At 42.6% G+C, this 23,639-nt stretch overlaps 1 protein-coding gene across 1 annotated transcript in view; it reads left to right on the forward strand.

Moving 5' to 3' along the window:
- Window positions 1–23,639, forward strand: part of Ralgapa2 (Ral GTPase activating protein catalytic subunit alpha 2) — a 304,413-nt gene that overhangs the window by 279,509 nt on the left and 1,265 nt on the right. The window contains exons 38-39 of the mRNA XM_048348713.1: window positions 7,646–7,767; window positions 21,172–21,211. Of these exons, the coding sequence (XP_048204670.1) occupies window positions 7,646–7,767; window positions 21,172–21,176 (127 nt within the window). The 3' untranslated portion in view covers window positions 21,177–21,211. The remainder of the gene's footprint in view (window positions 1–7,645; window positions 7,768–21,171; window positions 21,212–23,639) is intronic.

The raw sequence follows: 23,639 nt of genomic DNA on the forward strand, positions 1-23,639 counted from the left end.
CCTTATGTATGAAACTATAACCCCTCTGTACATCACTTTGACAATAAATAAGTAATTATTTTTTAAAAGATCAGTCTTTAGAGAGTAAATATTGTTCAAGGTTGAATTATACTAAATAACACCTGTGATTTTTTTCCCACAAGTGTTTCACCTACAGTCATTGTTGATTAAGTCAGAGCTTAAATCCATATACATTGCTATTAATCTTCTCTTTTTATGCTTTCCTATAAACCAGATTCAAGACATTTCCAGACAGTTCTGTGTCTCTAATTGTTTTCCATTTAGTTGTTGCTTGGTAGATATTAAATGTCAAGAGAATGTCAGCAGTAGTCATTTCTATAATTAAGGTCAAAAGTACATTTTTTAGCTCCTAACATAGCCTATCCCCAGATCAGTGAAAGAGAGACAGCTCAAGTGACATTGACTCCTTCCCTTACAGAAATGGAGTTATTGGCCTAAGCAGGCACAACTCTCAGGCTTTCTATTGTTGGTATTGATTCCTTACTTCTTCGGTCGTTTTCATCAGCAAAGTAGCCTGTTGAATCTTTTCTCACCCAATTTGGCAGCACTTTCTCTAGGCCTGAAATAGGCCGAATGACTAATTTTCTTGTCACTTATATTTTTACTGATGTGAGACTTTGAGCGACAGTGTCACAGGATATTTTCTCGCTTGGTGATTTACAGAAGGTGAGATTCACTGGAAGAATTGGAGAAGTTGGAAATGGAAAATGCTATAATTAAGGATGTGCTCCTTCACAAATCAATCCCCTGGGAAGAACTGGCTTGAACATTTCTAATAAAAATGTAGACCAAATCCACTGCACCCTAAGAGTACCTCAGATTCTAAGAGGGAGCCTTCAGTTCCCTATGCCGGAAGGGTATGGGAATATGAGAACAGACCTTTTCCAAAAATCTAATTTAATAGCCTGAAGAAAATCTATTTTTTCCCATTTCCATTTGCACTTATCATTTCCTCAAAATTATTCTTAAACTAAGTTATATGAGCATTTTATTCTTTTTGAGCAGGACTGTACTATCCCTCTCCAAGAGTGTATCATTAGGGTTTGAAACCTAATCTAATATCTTATACCTTCATATGCTTAATTTCCCTTTCTAAAAATCCATTTCATGTGGTTACATTGTCAGTGAAGTCATCTTCTTTATTGTCACCAGGATGTGACATTTACATTAAATGATTCATGTATTTGGGGTCTTAAACAGTCCTAACATTTAAATTTACTTTATATTGAAAGACAAACAGGATCTTTGTGGAAATGATGAGTGACTTTAGGATACAACTAGCCTGTTCCTGTCTTTGTCATTTCCAAATTTTATCCATTTATTTTGAGTCAGTAAATGCCACCTGAACCCACCTGTGGAATATCCATCAGGTACCAGGTACTTGGGAACGTGTTACAGATGTGAAAATGCATCAGAGCAGAATCTGTTCCTCATGGAAATGCATCTCTCTTGACTTCTTTGAGATCCTTACTCCCCCAACCCCTTCTTCCTTCCTTGCTTTCTTTTAATTTCTACATATATATTATATGTCACATATATTATATGAATATATCACACATACAAAACCTTAAATGTCATTCACTTGCTAAAATATGCAAAGACTTATATGAAATATCAATCCATTTCAACAAGCCATTGATTGATTTAGAAATCCCCTTCAGTTGAAGGAACTCTAGACTCTGCTTAGTGGTGCACATCTTCAAAAGGACATCTAAACATTGAAATTGTCACCTTGAGTTCCTTCCTGAAAGCTTCCAGCCCAAGACCCAACCTTCTTTCTGTATCTACTGTCATCCTGCTCTCATTCCATGTCTCCAGGCCCCCTTTCAGCTCCTGAAATACCTCTCTCCTTCATGTCATTCTCTCCCCCTTTCCCTTCCTCAGCCTGCCCTCCATTCCAGTGACTGCTTCCCTGCCATCTCTTCAGGGACTTCCCCAACTTGCCATTCCGCTCTCTCTTTCCTGGCACTAATTTAAGGGCAGTTTCCCTTTCTCTGCAAACTTGTCTTTTTTAATAGTGTTTTGTCTGCTCCTATTTGTCCCCAGCTACATGCCCACCAGCAGTGAAGATTGGACACTCAGAGCATACTTTCTTTTATTTTGTTAGTTTGTGAGGAGAGGCCGCTGAGGATTAGAACCTGGGGCTTATGTGCACTCCCAGCCCAGTACACTTTCTTTGAGTGAACACTTGGGGAGTTAGATTTGCTCTTGAAAAATGGAGAGGTTACCTCTGATTATGTTTTCTGAGTAGTTTTGACCATTCCCAGAATCAGCCTGTTTGGTCATTCTTAATGCATAGTAGTTGTAATAGACATAGATCTATAGAATGCACATTTTCCTAGAGCAGTAATCCCTACCTCAGGGGTGCCACTTATGTCCATGTGGGACCTAAACTCTTTCCTAAACTGCCATCTGCCAGGAGTCCCTGTGACTTTCTGAAAAAAAATAAAATAAAATTATACACACACACACACACACACACACACACACACACACACACACACAATTCTGATTTATTTTGGAATTAAACCCCTAAAGATAACACATCTCTTTTCTGATTTCTCTGAGTCAACTAGACTTTTTTAAATCACTGTTCTTCATTAACTTCTATAGAAATTACTGGCTTAAAGAAGCCATTCCATCTTCCAGTGGGTGAGAAAAAATCAGCTCTGTATTCTATTTGTACCAAATGGCTTGTTTTTACTATCAGATATTTATAATGCTATAAACCACATAATATTTGCATAAGCCATAAGAAATATTAAAACATGTTCCAGTACACTTGAAATCTCCTATACAATCTGTAATAAACCTCTTCCAAATTGTTTGCTTTTTTCTCTTGGATAAAAAATATAAAGTTAATTCCAGAACAAAAGTTTGAAATGCTAAGCAGTAGTCAACCAACACATATCCTGAATAAGCAAAGATAAATTAAGATGCAATCATTGTTGTTTTTCAGACTTTTATGTAGTCAACATGATCTATGGATAGAAAGGGAGCTTTAGCATACGTATTCAAGTTTAAATTGCAGGTTGGTTTTTATAGCCTCTTCTTTTTTTTTTTTCATATCAGTACTGGGGCTGGAACTCAGAGCCTGTAGCTCTCACTTAACTGTTTTGTTCAAGGCTAGCCCCTACTTCTTGAACCATGCCTACATTTCTGGCTTTTTGCTGGCTAATTGGAGATTAGAGCCTCTCTGTTTGATTTTTGGAGTGAACTTTGAATCTTGATCCTCAGATCTCAGGTTCCTGAGTAGCCAGGAATTCAGACGTGAGCCACCAGAACCCTATATATATATTTGTCTGTTGACTTGAACTCATTTGGAAGGTAGCTCTTAACTTTGCAAGAGATCTTGAACTTGACCCATATATTTTGGAATTCACAATCTTGGCTAAAAATAGTGAAAGTTAGAAAGTTGGGGTTTTAGTCTTGATTTTACTACAAAGTAACTATGACTCAAGAAAATCACTTGCATGGTCCTGAATAATAAAATAGGGACCATAGGACTTTACATAGACTATAGGTCTAATGAAAAGGGAGCTTGAGTGCTACCAACTCTGACCAGAGGTTTCCCCATTACTACATTCTTTCTAGAATAGAACCCATTAATTCTTGTTGAGGGAGGGGCAGGGAACCCGAAGTCAGATTTACCATAATAGCTTTTCCCAGCAGTCCTCATTTTACATCTAAGACAACTGAGGCTGGGATTTAAGCAGTTTACCACAAATCCTCCATCTCAAGAGGAAGAAGACTAGAATTCAAACCTAGACTTTTCTCCCACCAAAAGCAAGTGCCTTTCTATATTGGAGCTCACATTTTTTTAAATAAATAATAATCAGAATAAACTTGGGGGGACTAGATTTAGGTTCTTAGGTTTTTGCAACACAGCATACTCAGCAAACTGTTTTGAGAGCTTTGGAAGATTGTCTTACAAATTTTCAGTAAAATATAACCCATGGAGGAAAATCACCTCTTTAGCCAGGTAGATCACTTGACAACAATTAACTAAAACTTGTATTCAAAGCTGTAGATGGAATGGTCACTAAAGAAACTCAGAAATACCCAGAAAACAAGATTGCTTTCTGCTCAGAAATTTGAATGTTCTCTGAACTGAGTAATCTAGGCAAAAATTTCTAGTAAACTACGCCAGGTGCCAGTGTCTCCTGCCTATAATCTTAGCCACTCAAAAGATAAGATCTGAGGAGAGCAGTTCACAGCCAGCCCCAGAAGGAAAGTCATTCAGACTCTTTTATCTTTAATTAACCACCAAAAATCTAGCTGTGGCTTGGGTGGAGAGCACCAGCCTTGAGTGAAAAAGCTAAGGGATAGCTTCAAGGCTATGAACTTGAGTCCTAAAAGCAGCATCTGAGTGAGGGAGACAGAGACAGACAGGGAGATATTTACTAGGTGTGTTTTTTTAATGAGACAGTCATTCACGGCAGAGTGAACATTTCATATTTGTTAGTGGACTTTTTTAAGACCACAGAGGTCAATGTCTAGTTGTAATACCGGTATTGGATTTGTTAGTAAGTGGCACTTGAGCCATCTGCTTTCAGTCAAAGGTCTCTGACCATCTACTGATAGGCATTATCTCAGTATTCAATTCCCACTTACGTCTTATGGCCAAGGAGGGCCTTACAAGCATTTCAGTGTCTTGAGTTATAAATGCCCTCTTTTACAGAAAGCAACCAGCCCTGAAGCCTTAAGGATTTTAGGTAGATGATACTGCTCCAAATTACCCTCACTAATAATTCTACTAATAAATCCAGTTAAGATCCTAGGACTACATTTTTTAAAGACTACTAAAAGAAGTGATATTTGGCATCTGTGAGCTTCTTAGCTGTTGCTAAGTGCTGCCAGAGCTGGGGTGCTATTTGTTTTCTCTTTGTCACGGTGTGTACATGCCCTGGCTTGGGCCCCAGTGAGATGCATTTGATGATCTTTTGGTCTCACCCCAATCCCTAATGGATGTTTGTCTAAATGACAACACCCAGTTTAGCGCTGTTAACACTGCAGTGAGAATGTGGGGAATGTGTAGAACATATGACAGTCAGGACATGAATAGCAAGATCAGGAACCTTCTATATTTCCTCCTCCAGTATTGAGTTCTGGAAGCATCTATTTGCTCTGTCTCATTAATACCTTATTTTAGGAATCAGACCATAAATATTCGTTGAGTGGGAGAATCTCAGAACTTGAAAAGTACCTCCTGTGAGTGTTGTACTGGACTTTCTCTTAGCACAGAGCTTGCATCCTTGACATGGACCATCTTATGACAGTTGGAAGATGTCATCCTGAAGGAAGCTGATGGGCTGCTGTCTGCGGTCAGTCTCTAGCATAACACACAGCATCCTTCTGTGGGTTTGATTGTGAGCTTGATTAACATAGTAAGCCCCTTTTCAGATACGTCTTCCATTGAGTATTTAGCAAAAGGCACAAACATTTCTATTTTGTTCACCATTGTCCCGGGCACTGTATGTGGATGTGTTGGACGCAGTAGGACCTTTCAGGAAACAGCAGGACGATACTAAGCAGAGCATGACAGCTCTTTAGAGGATGTGCCTGCTCTAACCCAGGCCCACAAACAGACTGAACTGAAAGGGGGAGCCATGAATGAGCGTTGACAGCGGGCCACAGCAGTCCGAAGGCTCAGGTGGTTGTCAGCCATAAGTTTAGCTCAGCTCTTTGAGTAATTTGTCACGCCTCGCTCAGCCCCTGCTGGGCCAGCACGTGCCAGCTTAGTGTCAGAGTGCCTGTTCGCCAGACGGCCACTCAGGCCTAACGTCCTGCTGTTCCCCAGACCAGTGGCTTGCTGGGGCCGTGCAGGGAGGGCCGAACTGTGGCGACAGCCAAGTGCTGTGCAGAATAAGCATGTTCATAATGAGACGTGAATGGCATTAGTGGGTCCCTCTAGAATTGGTCCTGAGCAGGCGCCTCTCACTGAGGAAGTTTGGCAGCCTGTTCATTAAGGCAAGTCACCAGGAGTTCATCCCATTGCCCAGGAGCCAGTTGAGGCTCACGATGCCCAGGCCTGGGGCTGTTGTGGCCATCTATAGAAAGCTCATAAATCATCAAAGGGGATACTTTTTTAAATCCTCAAACACAATTTTTTATAAGTTGCATGAAGTAAGCTTAAAGAGAAATTCTGCCATAAAGCACCATCTTAGTATTGTTTTCCATGATGATGGTCATGTCTGCTCTCTGTGCAACCTGGGACAATGACCCCTAGTCTCATGTGGCCATTGGATACTTGAAATGCAGCAAACAGAACAGGGAAACTGAATTATTCCTTTTATATTTTGATCAGTTACACTTTAAACTTAGATAGCCATTTTTGACTCGTGGATACCACGTCAGAAAGTACAGTCCTAGAATGTCTGTGGCTCCCTCGTGGTATGAAATCCTTTGAATACATAAAGGAAGAGGAAGTGCCTTTTGTTTAGAGATCAGTGTGCATACCTTGTCAAAAGGAAAAAGAAAAGCATGTGTTCATGTATTGGCACCTAATTAGAAGGGAATAATTGTCTCCAGCTTATATTTTCTCCAGGCCATTTGGAAAAAATAGTTTTGAAATATACTAAGAAATACTAGAATCTTTTCTTTATTTCCTTTTTGGAGCTGCAAGTAAGCTGATGATAATCTACATGCCCCGTGTTCAGTTCATGGAGAACTAGCACGATTTTCAAAATGACCAAAACATGTCTTTTAATTTGTGCATTGATAAGGAGGAAGAGGAAAATGAGACATCACGCTGACTTCCCTGAGTGTTAATTCATAAAGTCGTACGTGCAGCGTCTCCATCCATTGTTGGCTGGTTCTGACGTTATCCTGCTATTGGAAGTGCATGATTCACCTTCTGAGGAAGCAGAAGCCACACACAAAAGGGGAAGGTTCCCTTTCTGCCCTGTGAAAGGCTGCCACACGCAGGGGTCCTATTAAGACAGCTGGAAAGTTGCTTCGGCGTGTTACGCTTGTAAGTTTTATTGGTGACTGGTTTTTGATTACACATTTGAATGCTGTGTGTTCCAGACTGCAGTTTTAATTAAAAGGCAATAGTCCTTTTTTTTTTCAATTGCATTGTGCACTGTTTGCTAGATTTTCCAGCATATTCTTATTCTCAAATACTCATAAGTTATCTTGGGTAGAGGCTTTGATGCCCCTTCAGAGTATCCCTTCCAGCCCTCTCTCCTTCAGTGACTTGCATTTTTTTTTTCAAAAGTGGATGTACCATAATATCACTCATTCTTGCTTGAAATGTCAGTTCAAAGTGTTGGTAGACTGAGAATGCTTCATGCAACTGGAAAATGAAGAACAAGATCTCGGGGTCTTCTGTCACACAGTTGTCAGAGGAAGGAAGTGTCCTTATGATCATTACCTCGTTTTTGTGTGTAAATCAGCCTTAACGCTTGACGTGGATCTGTAACAATTGGCTTGCATATATTTAGTGATTCTGGTGTGGAATACAAAAAGTTAGTTTTCAAAATCAATACTTAATTTTTGACAGTGCTGAACTTTCAAGACGTACACAAATGAGAAGTAGCACAGCTATATTGGAAGCAAAGTGGACTGTCACTGTTAGGCATGCATTTGCACATATGTTTGTCTCCTTAACCAATTACTGCAGCTATGAAGAGCGAGCTCTGTATCTCGAAGCAATAATTCAGAACCACCGTGAAGTCATGACATTTGAGGATTTTGCAGCTCAAGTCTTTTCTCCCTCTCCCAGCTACTCGCTCAGTGGAACGGGTGAGTGTCTACATTATTCTCCTCTCACATTTGAGTAGCAGATGTACACCTGTTTTTCACAGATAAATGCTTGCAAATTTAAGAAGAGCATTCTCCCTCTGAATCAACTAATGAATATCAAAAGAAATGATGACATTCATTTTAATTTGTTTTGTATCCGAGCTGTTCACTCCCTTCCTTTCTTCAGCTATCCTGTTAACCCTCGAATCTAGCAAGGTTAATGAACTTTTTCTCAGTAATGTGCTTGGGTTCATTCAGGAGTGTGGGCTTCTTGCTGAGCTGGGAATATGTTGTTTAAAAGGGATGCCCGAATCACTGCTTACTTATCAAAAAAGAGTTCCTCACAGTGGAAGCCGTTGCTACTAATGCTAAATGGGGATTATGCTGCCAAGATACTAGGGTCAGGGATTAATGCAGGAGACATGGAAGGACAGCGTCCCCGGGCCCATCATTACAGAGCACGGCAGTGTGCGCCCTGCTCTCTGGAGTGGTCGCTGTCATGCAGACAAGCCGTCGGCCAGAGCAGCACCTGGTGTGGAATCTGTTTAGAAAGGCTTACAATCATTTTCCTTTATTAGGCCAGTGGAGAATTGGGGGGGGGGGGGGGGAATTCCACTGATTTCCTTTTGGGGCACTTATTATTTTATACTTCCAATTTGAAAAGAAAATGTCCACTGCCACTTAAATTGAGGATATCATTACCATGGGGTTCCCCCCACCCAAAGAACAGAATTTTTACTTGTAAATTTCTACATGTAGTTACAGATTAATTTCCTTTCCGAGAGTAAATGGGATAATCAACACATGTTGAAAGTCTGTGTGAAGGGCTTCCTTCATCTTCCGCTGGGTTTGAGACAACTGTGAGAGTGCTTAATAGATTTCTAACCTGTGTCAGCTGTCTCTGAATACTGCCTTGCTTCTCTCCTGACTTGTTAACAAATATCTTATACACAAAGTGAAAAAAATTAAATTCAGTGAAATAAATCACTTACAAATAAAATCAGCCATGCATCATTGTTTAACATCACTGGCGTCAATTCGTGTCTCTCGGAGCTTTGTTGAGAGATAAGAGGGAGAGGCATGCACTTGCTCGGGGAGCCAGGAGCAGCAGGCAGAAGGCTTGGGAGATAAGCAAGCTGGCAGAGGTGCGGAGCCATGATTTACATAATCACGCCTCTGCTTCCTGGTGAGGCGTCAAGAAACACAGGGATGGCCTCTATTGATCTTTGTTGAACTGGAATTCTAAACAACATGAGAAAAGCTTATAACTTAAAGCTTTGATTAATGTTTCTTACATTAAAAAAGTAGAACAGCTGTGAATTGAATTCTTTTATACACTCTGCCAACATTCTATCTAAGAAAAAAAAATCTGTTTCAAGGGAAATGAAGATTTCATACTCAGGCTGGCCAGAGATTTGAAATTGTATCTAATTTTCTGATGAAAGAACTTGAGGGATCTATAGCAAGGTAATTTTTTTTTTAAGATCTCATTTACCTTCTCATTTTCATGTGATATTGGCCCTTCATTTTTCAGTGGATTTTGAAAACTCTTTTTAGGGTAGTTTATTTTTAACCATGAAAAGAAAAAAATAATTAGATGTTTACATGTCTTAACTGTTATACTCTTAAAGTTGATGAACATGTGTTTAAAACAAATATCGGTGGCTTATTTTCTCTGTACTTTAGCCTCTTTGTTAATTTGAACTTTTCCAAAGGTTCACAATTATTTAAACCAATTTAATTGAGTTAATATGCATAAGTAACATTTTGCATGAGACTCTGGGAGCAATTTAAGTTTTTATGACTTCAACTTGGGGAGGACTGTTAATAGACTCAGGAATGATACTTTTTTTAAATGACTAAACAGAATAAAAATTCTAATAGCTTGTAAGGGAATATTCATTGGAACTTTTATAAGGGAAACAAAAACCAAAGGTGAGATATCAAAACAAAGGGCAATTCTTCCTTTTTTTAGTGTCAGTACACTTTGTAACTCTACCCTTAACAATTTGGGGGTGAGGCACTAAAATGAGGGCCCACAGAGAGGATGGAAGAACCAGTGCTCTTCTCATTTACATGCCAGTTTCACTTTTAAGGAATCCTTGCACCTGTCACTACTTTTACAGATGAAAACATTTTTCATTTACTCACAGTGTTTTTATTTTCTTGGGATAAACACAATCAAACCCAGATGAGCCCAGACAGCTTAAACTAAGAAACTGAAGTGAAGGCTCCTCCTCCAAGCAGCAAGCCAACTGGAAAAATTGACCCTGAGCTGCTTAAGCTCCTACCGTACACTTAGGGCCCAATCAGATCATCTCTGGCCAGCAATGTCATCAAAGCCTGCTCACATGCATATGCACAATGGGAGGAATTAGAGGCTCCTAGGGTTGTTTTTTTTTTATTATTATTATCCTCACAACAACTGGGTTTTATCTTCCCAGGAAAGGGAAAGTCACCTGAACACCATGCACTCCTCACTGTACTCCCCATTGCATATAGCACAAGTGAGAATGAAGCAGGCCTCCTCACTCTTGAGGGAAGGCCCTCCTGTCGGCCTTTTGAGTCTGAGCTGGAAAGAGACATGCTAGGTGGCACTGATTGTCCCCTCGCATGCAATTGCTGGGAATGCCCTTTGCCTCAGACTCTCCTGCCTGGGTGCTCACCTCCTACAGAGCCCTAGGAGCCAGAATGGCCAAAGGAATGTCCATGGTGCATTTCAAACTGTCCATAGGGACCTAGAGCAAATATGTGAGGCTCAGTTTCTGTCCTAGAGCTTAAAATAAAAACAAAGCTTCTCATTTACCAAATTAGAAAGTGGTATTATAAAACAATCTGGTCCATGTATTACTTGTGTTGATAGCAGCTAGTGTATAAGAGGTTTTAACAGCCTTTTTCCTAGCCCTCTGTTTTGCCTTTCTTTATTGATTCCTTCTATTATTAAGTAGCAATATATAATCTAGAAGGTAGCCAGTGTTAAATACTGTTTGCAATTAACATCAGTATGTTTTATTCATTTATATTTATATACAGTTAACCCACACACTTATGGGATAGGGAAGTAAGTGTGTTTATGTTGCCAAGGAGAGAAGCCAACAAAGAGGCTTGTAAAGGGTTAACTGGAATGGGCACCCTCGAGTGCTGAGGAGGGGCTGATGTAATCACTGCCGCTCACAGCCAAGTGCATCTGTTCACCATGAGGTCATTCTTCTGCATGCTAATGATTTGGAGAATCCAGTCGAACGTTTGACATTATCAGAAATGACATAAATAGTGTAAATCTTTACCTTTCAGAAGGTGCTCTTATAGAACCAAAAAAATAAAAACCAGGAAAGAAACTTTTGCACGGACTTGAGAGTTTTTCTTAGAACTGTTCTAAAGATTATGTCTACACCTTAATATCTTACAGGAAGCTTCTATGTCTGTTGGTAAATGAATCCCAAATCACTCTTACAGTCACAGATAGCAGTTTAGTAGTTGAATAACTAGAGCTGTGTCTAATTTAGTGTCTAACATTAAGAATTTCCAGCTACCTTGGTCAGAACTTGGTAAAGATGGATTTTTTTTCCCCAAAGATACCTAAGTGAGAGTTGACTTGTATTTGCTGAAGATGCCAACACTGCTTAAAGTCCTTTCAATATTGCTGTGGAGAACCAGCAGAGGGAGCACAAATCTTTGTTTATTTGTTAGCCCTCATAAACACAGCATTTGATTTCTCTAAGAAATGGTCAGCAACCCTTCCTCCCTTATGATAGGCTCCATCATAAAAGCTGAAGCCTTTAGAACAAGTGGGAGAAAGTGCCTCACTCTGTTTCATCTGATCTCTCACTTTAATGTAAGTCTATTTGGGGTTTACCTCAGATTAGACTTAGACTACTGCCTCAACTGCCACTGTCCAGAACTGCAAACTTTCATCTTTCTCATACTTCACGGAAGTATCCTTCCTGGGAAAAAGGATGATTGTGTTCATTTGCCTCATAGAATAGACATTTATCATTATTTTCTACAACAAAATCATAATGGTAAATTGATAGAAACTTAACCTGCAGGCTGCTCAGTATCACTAAGTCAATTTGATGGCCAGTATAATGTCACAGAGATAGAGACAGAAGCACTCATGTTACTACTCAATCCCAACATGAATATAAGGTGTAGATGCTACACAAATTAGTTCTATAACTCACACCAGCTTCCACTTGCTAACCATATGTTTACCTGTGCCAGGATATTACACTTGTCATTCTGCATGCATTTCCTGATGTGGACTTTTTGTTGGCTCTTTACTGTACAGTTAGTAATCAAACCAGTCCTCCCAAATAGATAAACCCCAACCTTAATCCCAAAAGGATTGTCCCATTCATTATAAGTATGGTCCTGTTTCAGATTTATTCAGTATATACTCTGTCTCTCTTGCTCCATGCCTCCCTTTTAAAAAGGTTTCAATTGATAACATATCTGTGATTATAAGTGTGTAGCTTTAGCATAACTTTGCTGAAACTGGCTGGAGGATATGGGGCTATAAGGGACTTCAGGAAAAAGCAGGTATATCCCCTTTTTATTAACTGTGACTAAGTTGAAGCCCCAACCACAAAGGAACAAGCAGAGACAGTGGGGAAGCTGGACAGAAGGACAACTCACACCCCATCCCACACTTGGGTGTGGTAGCCCCGGTGCCACCCTGCAGTGAAGGTCCTATAATCACAACTATGGCTTCTGGATTTTTGTTAATATAAAAGGCCAGAATCTATCTCCAATGAAGATAATCACTAAATTTCAAGTCCACATACATTATTTGTCTGTCTAAGAACTCATGGCTACCACATTCATATCCTCAGTATACTCAGCTGTCTGTCAGAAATTTTGCCACAGGTCTTGGAACTGACTATTCCCCCACAGCCATTTCCTCCACCCCAAAACTTCTGGTCCAGCTCAAGTCTTTTTTTTTTTTTTGCACATAGTCAGTACCGTTCTTTTAATTGTTTGTAGATGTATTCTTGAAAAGGTGATAAGGCATTGATAGAAAAATTTTAACCAAGCTTAATTTCATCACTCAAACCCAATAGTGCTCAGCTCCAGCTGCACACTGGAATCACTGAATGTCCAATTTAATTATATTTCAATTTATGACGGGCATATGTAACTCTATCCTAAGTAGAAAAACATCTGTGCTTCTCTCTTGATCTTTCTTAGCATATATGTAAGTCTGTCTTGTATGTGTGTGTTCTGACCATAATAGATTATAAGAATCTTTAGAGAATGATACGTGTCGTTTCTTTCTTATAACACATGTAGTAGGAGTAAAACGGCAGGGGAGGGCAGGAAGGAGGCAGGCTGTTCCTTTAAGTAGTACAGGTGTGTCTCTAGACCACAGATGTGTTGGGCCTAATACAAGATGTAGAACAAACACCTGTAATTACAGTTCATCTGCTCCCTCCCATCGTGATCTCTTAGAAAATGTAGGCTAGTGATAAGCAATATGGTCAAAACTGGATATGGGGAAAGGAAGGGGAAACCAGGAAGTTGCTTAATCCATAGAGTGGATAGTGCGGTTTTGAGTCAGTAAAGCTTGATTCGGGATGCTTTTATAAATGGTCCTTATGGTTTTTGAATTTGTGATGACCCTGATTAGCACCACATTTTGCTTCATGCTCATTCATTCCTCTATCATTTTAAAGCTGTTACTCTTCTCAGTGCTAGCTCTAAGACAAACAGATGAGGCAAAAAACATTTCCATCTGATTAGCTAGAACAAGGTACTGTTACCTGTCAAATGTTACATCTGAACTGAGCCTGCCTTTCCTATGCTGTTGCCTCTGAGCAGGACTTTGTGGGACACCGGAGGGGATACAAAAGGCTCTGGGGACCTTGGGAAGGCTGTATCTCTCTGTCGCTTGTAGAGAAAAGCATATACTCATAACCCATTTGCCTATTTTTTAATAAACTCAGATTAGTTACCACCAACTATAAAAGTGAAAAAACCAGTGACATGGGGCCAGTTGGGGTGAGACTCCCCTGAGATAGACCCTACCATCTGCTTTGTGGCCCTGGGAGAAAAGGGAGACTTTCCCCCTGTATCCCAGATCATCTACTAACTTTGCCACTTTGGCTAGGAGCCAAAATGACTGAGGACTGGAGGGCCTATCAAGAAGAACAGAATGGAGGATAGTAGATGTGGGAAGACAGAGAAGATCATTGGCCTTTAATAACAACTGTGAGTCTTCTGGACTCTTAAGATGGAGCTGAGACCAAGCATATCCATGGGTTCCAGAATAGAAAGGAGCAGAAATGAGTTATTCTGAAGTATTGACACTGCCTTGAATCTGGCCTCTCTGGAAGCTGCTGGAAGGTGCTGCTTTTCTGTGAAATGCTGCATTCAGCCAGTCCTGCTTTCCCAGGCCTTGCAGGGCTTTCAGTGCAGGTGGCATCTCCTCCTGCCTAACTGCTAATTACAGCTCAGGGGAGGTGGCAGCAGTTGCCAGGAGATGGCCGGCAGGTACCAAGAATCTTGCTCAGAGACAGTTTTTGGAAATGAGTCTTAATTAAAGCTTATTTGAAATAACCTTGACAGTTTAACTGAGAAGAACCCGGGGCTTATCTGGCACCCCAGGCTCACATTTCTTGTGACCCCTCCCCCGTGTCTGTGGCTCTCCGGTGGACCTGACCTTGCAGGTGGTATATACAGCCTCAGCCGCTCGGCTTCCTAGAAGCCTCAATGATTTTGCTCGAATTTCTATTTAGCAACAAGCAAAGCAAAGCAGAAGCCAAATGGAAGCTCTCTTTCTTACTGGCATTTATGTAAGTCTGCTGGCGGAAATAAGAAAGGATATTTTATACTATCCTTTTCCAGGGAGATGCAGGATGATAACCAGGAAATAACCTGTGAGTAGCATAATGAAGCAAAAAGGTGGTTCTTTTTTTTTTTTTTTTGCCTTTAACATCCCACAAAAAACTGAAGAAAAGAAAAATCTCTTAAAAATGAGAAACATACCAAGCTGTTTTTATAGGAAACAGGAATGAGAAGAGGGAGGAAAGAAGGCGAGGAAGAAAGAGGAATTTACAGCGTTGTCACAGCCAACTCTGTCATACTGTAGAGAAGAATAGGCAAACCCTGTTTTCAGTCACTTCAAGAATATGAAACAACAAAATCCCAGATGCAAGAGGATGTGTTCTGCCTGCCTGTGTCCCTCACTGCGGTTGCCTCCCCCAGCAGCCCTCCTACCTGTGATGGGAACTGATGGCCCACGATGTCCTGCACCTTTCTTCTCCCAGGCAGGAGTCCTGCCATTCCTGAGGTTACCCGAGGGTCTTCAAAGGCTTGCTTGAGAAGTTTCTACTCCACCAGAACCCTGATATCAGACCAGATAACATGTGCACCCACACGCCTTGCCATTGCTGCTGCGTGTACCTGGGCAGGCCCTACGGCCTCTGCATAGTTGTTAGGGAAACCTTGCTTCCTAGCGGCATCCCCAGGGTGTGGAGAAGTAGCAGGAGAAACAGTAGGCTCCAGTTAGCACCAGTGCCCTCCAGTTTACATGGAGTACACACTCAGTTCTGTGAGGCCAGGCACTTGGGGCCAGGGCAAGGTTAGCTGCTCCATTGGCATCCCAGAAGAAAGGGTTTCAACTAAGAAGAGAGAAAGGACCCAGTAAAGGGAATCCATGGCCACTTGACTGCTCTCTGTCACCCAAGGCTGGGTTATAGTTAGATATTGAAATTCAGGTCCTAGGAACACACAAGTATCTGTGCTGCAGCTTAAATAGAACATCATTTTCATCAGAGCATCTCAGGAACCCCACAAAAAAAAGAACTCCAGACAGTTCACAAGTGTTTGGGAAGAAGACTATTAAGTCAATCAACAGTCCTTGTGGTTCCTCAGATACCTCAGAATATATTAGAATTCTCCATCCTCTTGCAAGTTCCCATAGCCTAACTGCTACATTTTCCCCAGCTGCTGATTATCATTTTTAAAAAAAGGAAAATAGTCCCGAGTGGCACACAGGAGTCCAGAATGTTGGGAAAGATAGCAGAATCCCACCTTCTACCATCCTGAATTATTTTAAGACAAATGAATTCAAGTTAGAAGACGCCGCCAAGACAGCCTTGACAGGACAATAACTCACCAAATAGTTACATACCACCTGCAGAGCCAGTCCTGTTTGCTTTGAGGTTGATTTTTTAATGGTGGGATGACCCAGGAGAACAGATGCTAGTGGCATCTTTGAAGCTTCCTTTTTCTGTCCTGTTCCTCTGCTTTCCTAGGTCACCCCTACCCCTCTGCCCCCCACACACCCCTAAATTTTAGGTCCATTTCTGTTTTGTAGCTTTAGGAATGGGAAGATTAGAATATAGCCTAGGCCACCTTCTATTCTGCTTTGCCTTTTTTTTACCATTAGCTGTTGTGCTAGGGATGTCCATCAATAGTAGAATGCTTGCTCAGCATACTCAAGGTACTGGGTTCAATCCCGAACACTGAAACAAAACAGGTATGGAGATATAATTTACATACCATAAAAATATTCACAAGGCTGGGCAACTATCTTCACCCTCTGATTCTAGAACATTTTCATCCTTTCTGGGGGAAAAAAGCACCTCATAATTGCCATCCCTCCCTATCTCCCCCAACCCCAGCCCTGTGAAACCACTAACCTTCAATCTCTTTGAATCCGCCGATTCTGGTCATGTTGTATAAGTGAAATCACAAAGTATGTGATCTTTGGCAACTTCATTCTTTCCTTGCACATGTTTTCAAGATTCATTCATGTTGTAGTGTGTCAGTTCACTTTTTTACTCCCCAATAATATTCCATTGTCCATCAGCTGAGGAACTCTGGCTGCTAGGAATATCGCTGCTGTAAACATTTGTGTGCTGTCTGGACATTCACTAGAAGGAATCCAGTCTGATTAGATGACAGCTAAGAAACCTTAGCATTCATTTTCTGTGAGACGTAAAGAGGATCTGAAAACTCTTCTAGTGGCCTAAACAGAAAATTAGCACTGGTATATTAATCTTCAATGTGTAACTGAGTTTAATTCAGTTATTGCTCTAAAGGTACATTATAGTTGGAGAGAAGAAAGAAAAGATTTTGTTCATGAAAGTTCCACCTGCTCCCTGAGTCCCTGCACAGGTGTGCATGCACATGCAGGTGCACAATACATGTGTTCTCTGCCTCCCTCTCTTCCTGTTGGTCCAGCTGTCCTACTTTCTGTTTCAGTACTAAAGTTGATGAGCAAGACCAACAACAAATAGGGGAAGCCAAGCCCAGAGGCAGGGCTGAGGCCAGATCACAGCCACTGCTGCTGGACTGGAAATACTGGAAACCATCCTTGGGCCATTTGGAGATGTTAATGAGGCTGGCGAATTCCCACTGGTCTTGGGTTGCCAGTGTTGAGTTGTGTGTGCAAGCTTACCCCATCCACTGCCTGCACCTGTTCCTTTCCTCAGAGCCATTCCAAGAGGTCTGAATAACCCAGACAGCTCTCTGAACTCGCTCTGTGTCCGCCTTCCTGCTGGTAACATAGTTAGCACTTGCCTAAAGCTGGAGCCTTAGTTCACTGTTTCTCTCCCTCATTGATGCCAGCTATCAAAATCATTCTCTTTCCTAATTATCTTGAACCAGTTCATCATTTTCCACACCGACTGTTCAATAACAAGAATCCAGGGAGAGGCAGGCATTCGTCGTGTCTGACCCTGCCCAGCACTGTCCCAGGTGGCAGTCCTACATGCAAGCTTTCCTCAGAGATAAGGAGCTTGCTTCACACCTTGCTCTTTTGCTATCCAGTAACTACAGCTGGGGCAAATGTGCTGTAAAAAGACCCACCAGTCGTCTGCAAGCCACTCTGCTAGGAAGAGTGGCAGAGAACACAACACATCTCCAACAGGGTTTATTACTTCCTATTTCTTAAATACTTGTTCATATCCAGAGTACCAAAGAGGGGACGCAAGTCCAAAGAAGCAAGACATTTCTCTTTATAAGTGACATATGAAGGGCCAAGTGCTCATACCTATTATTCTAGCTACTCAGGAGGCTAGGATAGGAGGATTGCAATTTGAAGCCAGCCCAGGTAGTTAAGTCTGTGAGACTCCTTAAGTCCAATTAGCTACCAGAAAGCTGGAAGTGGAGCTGTGGCCCAAGTAGTGGAATAACAGCATTGAGTGGGAAAAGCTAAGGGAGAGCACAGGCCCTGTATTCAAGCCCCAGCACTAGCCTAAAAAAAAGTCACTTCTGGAACCAATGATTGACACAACTTTGTCTCACTCAATTGCCCTTCCTCATGAAAGGATGTAAATGCCTAGATTCCTAGCACCACTACTGTTAAGTAGCCTCTCATTCAAGACACTTAATAACTTTATAATCCAGTGTCTCCCAACTTTTTCCCCATTACTATCTACCATGAAGACTTTGTGTGTGGGAGGCTTGTGGTGTCCTGGGGTTTGAAGTGTGAGCCTAAGCACTGTCCTGAAGCTTTTGTGCTCAAGGTTAGTGTTTTACAACTTGACCCATAGCTCCACTTCCAGCTATCTTTTTTTCTTTTTCTTTTGCCTTTTTTTTTGGGGGGGGGGTGTTAATTGGAGATAAGAGTCTCACAGACTTTCCTGGACAAGCTGGCTTTGAATCACAATCTTCAACTCTCAGCCTCTTGAGTAGCTAGGATTACGAGCATGAGCTACCAGCGCCTGACTTCCAGGAAGACTTTTTTTTTTTTTTTTGCCAGTCCTGGGCCTTGGACTCGGGGCCTGAGCACTGTCCCTGGCTTCTTCGCTCAAGGCTAGCACTCTGCCGCTTGAGCCACAGCACCGCTTCTGGCGGTTTTCTATATATGTGGTGCTGGGGAATCGAACCTAGGGCCTCGTGTATCCGAGGCAGGCACTCTTGCCACTAGGCCATATCCCCAGCCCCCAGGAAGACTTTTAAGATATTAATATTTGCTAATGTTTTCCATGTCCTGAAACACCACAAGAATACTAGTTATCTGTTTCTTTATAGTACTTATACCTGTCCTTTTTTGTGGTGGTGGTGGTTGTAGTGATGACTTTTTATTTTGTTTTTGTGTTTGGGGTGTTTTTTTTGTTGTTTTGTTTGTTTGTTTTTTCAGATCCTGGGACTTGAACTCAGGGTCTGGGCTCTTTCCCCGAGCTTCACCTGAGCCACTGCACCACTTCCAGCTTTCTCTTAAGTAGTTTATTGGAGATAAAAGTTTCACAGACTTTTCTGCCCAGTCTGGCTTCAAATTGTGATCCTGAGTAGCTAGGATTATAGGCGTGAGCCATTGGCACCTGGCTACCTGTCCTTTATTTGAATAAAGAAATTTATTCTTTGTTTGTTGTTGTTATTTTTGCTCACAAGGGACAATATTGCCCATTAGATTTCACACTATTCCTCTGCCGTTTGCCGAAGCCTCCAAAGGCAGAGGTTTTCTTTGGCTATCTACTGCAGCAGGCCACAGCCTAGAACAGTACCTGGCACATATCAGGGCCCAGCTGATAGGAAGTAAAACCATGCTTTGTGTCTCTGCCCTGTCACCCTCTCCTCCCTGGGCATTATATGCCTTCTAGTCTCTTCCCATCCCTCATCCCCAAGCCCTGTGTTGTCTTCTGGTGTCTTCTGTCAGTGCACAAGGTAGTTGATGCCTTGTGGTGACCCCCAGGGATGTACCAGGAAACTGACAGCATATACCCCTACCATAAGCCACTGGGATCTCACCCTCTGGGATCATTGCCTGCATGTCAAGGGCAGGTGACATTTGAGCCCTGTGGAATAATCAAGGCAGCCTCCAACTGCCTCTGTCTTTGCATCTCCTTAACTCAACCATGGATTGGCAGTTACTGAGACATTCTTTGTGGTCCGGCACACCACACCAGGCTGCATCTGGGGACTCTCAGGAGAGGAGCAACCCAGTCCTCATCAGCAATTACAAACAAGTCCTCCATTGTTAGTGCACCATCTGCTTTCTTGGTTTCTACCAATCAGGAGCCTATATGCACAGCAGAACCAGGGCTGAAGGGGCTGCAGGGGAGTGAGATCAAGGAGCCCCTTCATAAAGACAGCCTTTGCTCACATGGGAGAGCTTTAGTGGTATGGTTCTCTGAAAGCAGAGTCTTCTCAACTCCAAAATCCACACAGAAGCACTCTGTGGATCTTCCATGATAGGAACTGGGGTCCCACAGTGCAGTGCCATGGGGGAAAATAAGAAATCTCAAAGATTCACAAGATCTGTTACCAAACTCTTGCCCATACATAGAAAAGGAGCAGCATTAGCAGTGGTTGAAAGCAAACCAATAAGACAGAAAATACCACTGGATCATCTAGGTAGGATCCATTTGTGATCCTAAACTCCAATTATACTTGTTTTTTGTTTGTTTGTTTGTTTTTGGTGTGGGGGTTATCATTGGATTAGAAAATACATCTTTGTAGAAGTCTACATGTCCTTCACAGAGTCCCAGCTAAGTGTCTGTCAGTGTTCCTTCTGGTGATATTCTGAGCCAGTCTAAGGGACTGTCTCTGCTTACTATGCCAACCTTCGCAAATGGGTCAGCAGAAAATCCAGGTTTACAAGTGTGGCCATGCAGACAGTGGTCGATGTCACTGATAAATGTCCTTTGTCCAGATTGCATGGTGGTCTAGTGACTGAATTCAGGAGAGATGTCGGGGGGGGGGGGGGCTAGAGATGAGAGAAGTCTGTTGCAGAAACATCACGTGTTTGCTGCAGAAAAACCACTTAGGAAGCAGGGCCGTGAGGAAGAGTGATGGCAAGACCTGTCACCAAGGATGGGAAACTAAGACCCTCCCCAGCTCAGCTTCACTGCACGTTAGTGGGTGTGAGAGAGCTAAGCTTGTGGTCCAACTTCACTACCTCAGGGTCCCCTTCATGAGTTGTACTACGCACAGCATGTTGCATGTTTTCTCCCCTGGGGACTGTCACATTGTATGTGACACTAGGCTGAATTAACACATATGTATACAATGCAGAAACCTATGAAATAAAACTTGGAGACATGTAAACTTGCACACCTACTGGGGCTCAATTATTTTTTAAGTCAAACACTGAATTCCACATACCTGTCTTTAAAACTCTTAGTCAACTGTTAGCAGTCTGGAAAGCCTGGGCACCAGCAAAAGGGATGCGGCTGTCAGTAGTGTCTTGGGTCTGTAGGGCTCCTAACAAGATCTGCCATGTATATTCTGGGAGTTTTTTAATACCTTTTTTCTTTCCCATTTGCAAATGTGATACCACCTAGAATTTTGTCCCATTGAGTAGAACTTTCATGTCTTAATGATCTATAAAGATTGAAAAAAAACTGCTGCAACTCTGGATTTCACTTATTATTAGCACTGCGTTAATTATCCATTTGAAGCTGTAGGGGTGCCACACTTACATTCATTTGATTTTGTGCGCTTTCCTTTCAGATTAAAATACCTAAAGGTCTCATTACAATATTGGAGCAAGGTAAGAGTGACACTTCAGTGGGTTTTCTCATCTACCTTGCTTTGGGGGAAGGGGTGTAAATTGACTAGCAGGCTCCCCTCTATGCTAACACTGCTGCACATCTACTTGCCTTCCTGTGCCTCATCCCTGGCTGCCTCCTGCTCCCCTCCCCAGAGGCTTTGCCCACTCTCCTGCCCCTGCATGTCTGCACTGCCTGAAAAACCCAGCTTTGCCTGCCTTTCTTCTATCTGTGCACTCTGGCAGAATCTGACACCAACACCTGCCATCCTGGAAAATGTCTTTGTCACCACTCTTTTGTGTGGAGGGCTGCAGGGAGCCATGGGCACAAGGGCTGTCCCGTTCTGTTGCCCAAGGCAGGAGGAGTTGGATCATGAGATGGAACGATAAGATGTGTCACGTGCTGTGCTGGCCTTTGACCACTGGCCTTAATGGAAGCCTCCAAGCCCTCCATGTTGAGGGGGCTGATAAATGGAACAGCTGGGGGGAGGAGAAGCAGACAAAAGCTGGGGTAACAGAGAGAGTGGAGAACCCAGGGATCGACAGTCTAGGACCTAGAGGGCAATCTGGCTGTGGCAGGTGTGACCTTCTGACCTTGCCTTTCTGGTCTGGCATCTGAGCCCAGCCCCACAGCACTCTGATAGATGGTTAAATAAAAATCCTACCCAGTATAACCCAGGTTGTAGGAGCTTACAGGCTCACAGGTGGAAAGAGAGGAATTGATAGTTATTCTTTGGGCAGTAATGCCACCCAAAAAAGAAAGCAAATGAGTGCACTGTCATTATTATTAGCCTAAGGTGGGATGTGAGGCGCAGATGCCAGCCACTCTGTCTTAGGATAAACAGGAAGTGCAATGATAGAATCTACATCAGATGGCTTATCCAGAACACAAACCTCATGCACGAGGCCGAGCTGTTAAGTCTGCCAGTTGGATGAGCAGCCAACATCGCAGCAAACTGACCTCCTGGCCCAGCTGCCAGCACTATCCAAACCTGGGCTCACTTACATCAACTCCCAGAGTTGACAAGGAACCTCAGCCATGTGCTCATTCATCAGGACAGAGCAAGGCCACATCCACCCTCCCCAGCAGGGAAATTGATGCAAAGGCTTCTTTCTATTCCCCAGGACCCTCCTGGCCCTCTGTGTCTTCCTGCACCTGCCATAGCAGAGGTGAAGTGGGGTCCCAGTGCCCTCTGATAGACCCCTAGCCTGTATCACCAGGAAGAAGATAAGCCAAGGCAGCACTACCAGCAGCTTGCAAGTGGAATTATCACATCAGGAAGGCAGCCCTTCTCTTTTGTGACCTGTCTGCTCGTTCTGCAGCTGCCGCCTTCCCATCCATCACTGGGCACTGAGGGCACATGGGAGCCAACTCAAGATGAGGATGTAGCAGCAGGAAGTTGGAAACTACAGGAATGCAAGAATCTAGGTGGCACTGGCCCTAGGCCCACTTCTGGTGTGGCTTTGCCCTCTGCCCCTGGCCAGTGGGGTCCCTGCTTTCAGATATGCAGGGTCTTCACTGCAGAGTTTCCTGCTGCTGGTTCAGGTTCATTCACTGGGACAGTGAGCTTTATTCAGACCATCTGTGCCACTACAGGAGCTCAAGGGGACAGCCCTCTTTTCATTCCTTGTCCTCTGTAGGTGGGGATGAGGATGGGAACTGGGCTGAAAATTTTGCCTTCTAAGCTAGGATTAGCAAAGGTTCACTCTTCCACTTAATATCTTTGAACATCACTAATATCTTTTATTGACTTGCATTGTGTATGTGTGTGCATGTGTGTGCGTGTGTGTGTGTGTGTGCAAGCCAGTAGTGCTGGAGCTTGAACTCAGGGCCAAGGTGCTCTGTCCCTGAGCTTTTGTACTCAAGGCTAGCACTCTAACACTTGAGCCATAGCTCCACTTCCGGCTTTTTGGTGGTTAATTGGAGCTAGGAGACTCACAATCTTTCCTACCTGACTTCAAACCACAATCCTCAGATCTCAGCCTCTGAGTAGTTAGATTTTATATGTAGGCATGAGTCACCAGTACCTGGCTTGGCTTGTGTTTCTTCTTTTGACTATCATATCCCAATTGATCTGATTATGGAGGGTGGGTAGCATTTCAAGCTGGGGGTTTGTTTCTCTGCTGCTCTTCACCCATGGATTTTATACTTGGGGTCATCCCCATTGACAAGAGAATGAAGAGATACCTTAAAACATCATGTCTCTATTGTAAATAACAGTCTAGCTATGCTGGCTTTATCCAAAATAGCCTAGATTTTTTTGTATGTGGTGCTAAGGATAAAACTGCAGGGCCTCACACATAGTAGGCAAGCATTCTATTCCTAAGCTATACGCTCAGCCCTAACAGCCTGACTTTACAGAGGAAAATCGTGGGCAGGAGACCCAGGAGGATGAGTCTGTTTGCTGAGCTCACAGAGCTGAGAAGAAAA

This window comes from Perognathus longimembris, chromosome 6 (genome assembly GCF_023159225.1).
Source record: "Perognathus longimembris pacificus isolate PPM17 chromosome 6, ASM2315922v1, whole genome shotgun sequence".
Classification (NCBI taxonomy): Eukaryota; Metazoa; Chordata; class Mammalia; order Rodentia; family Heteromyidae; genus Perognathus; species Perognathus longimembris.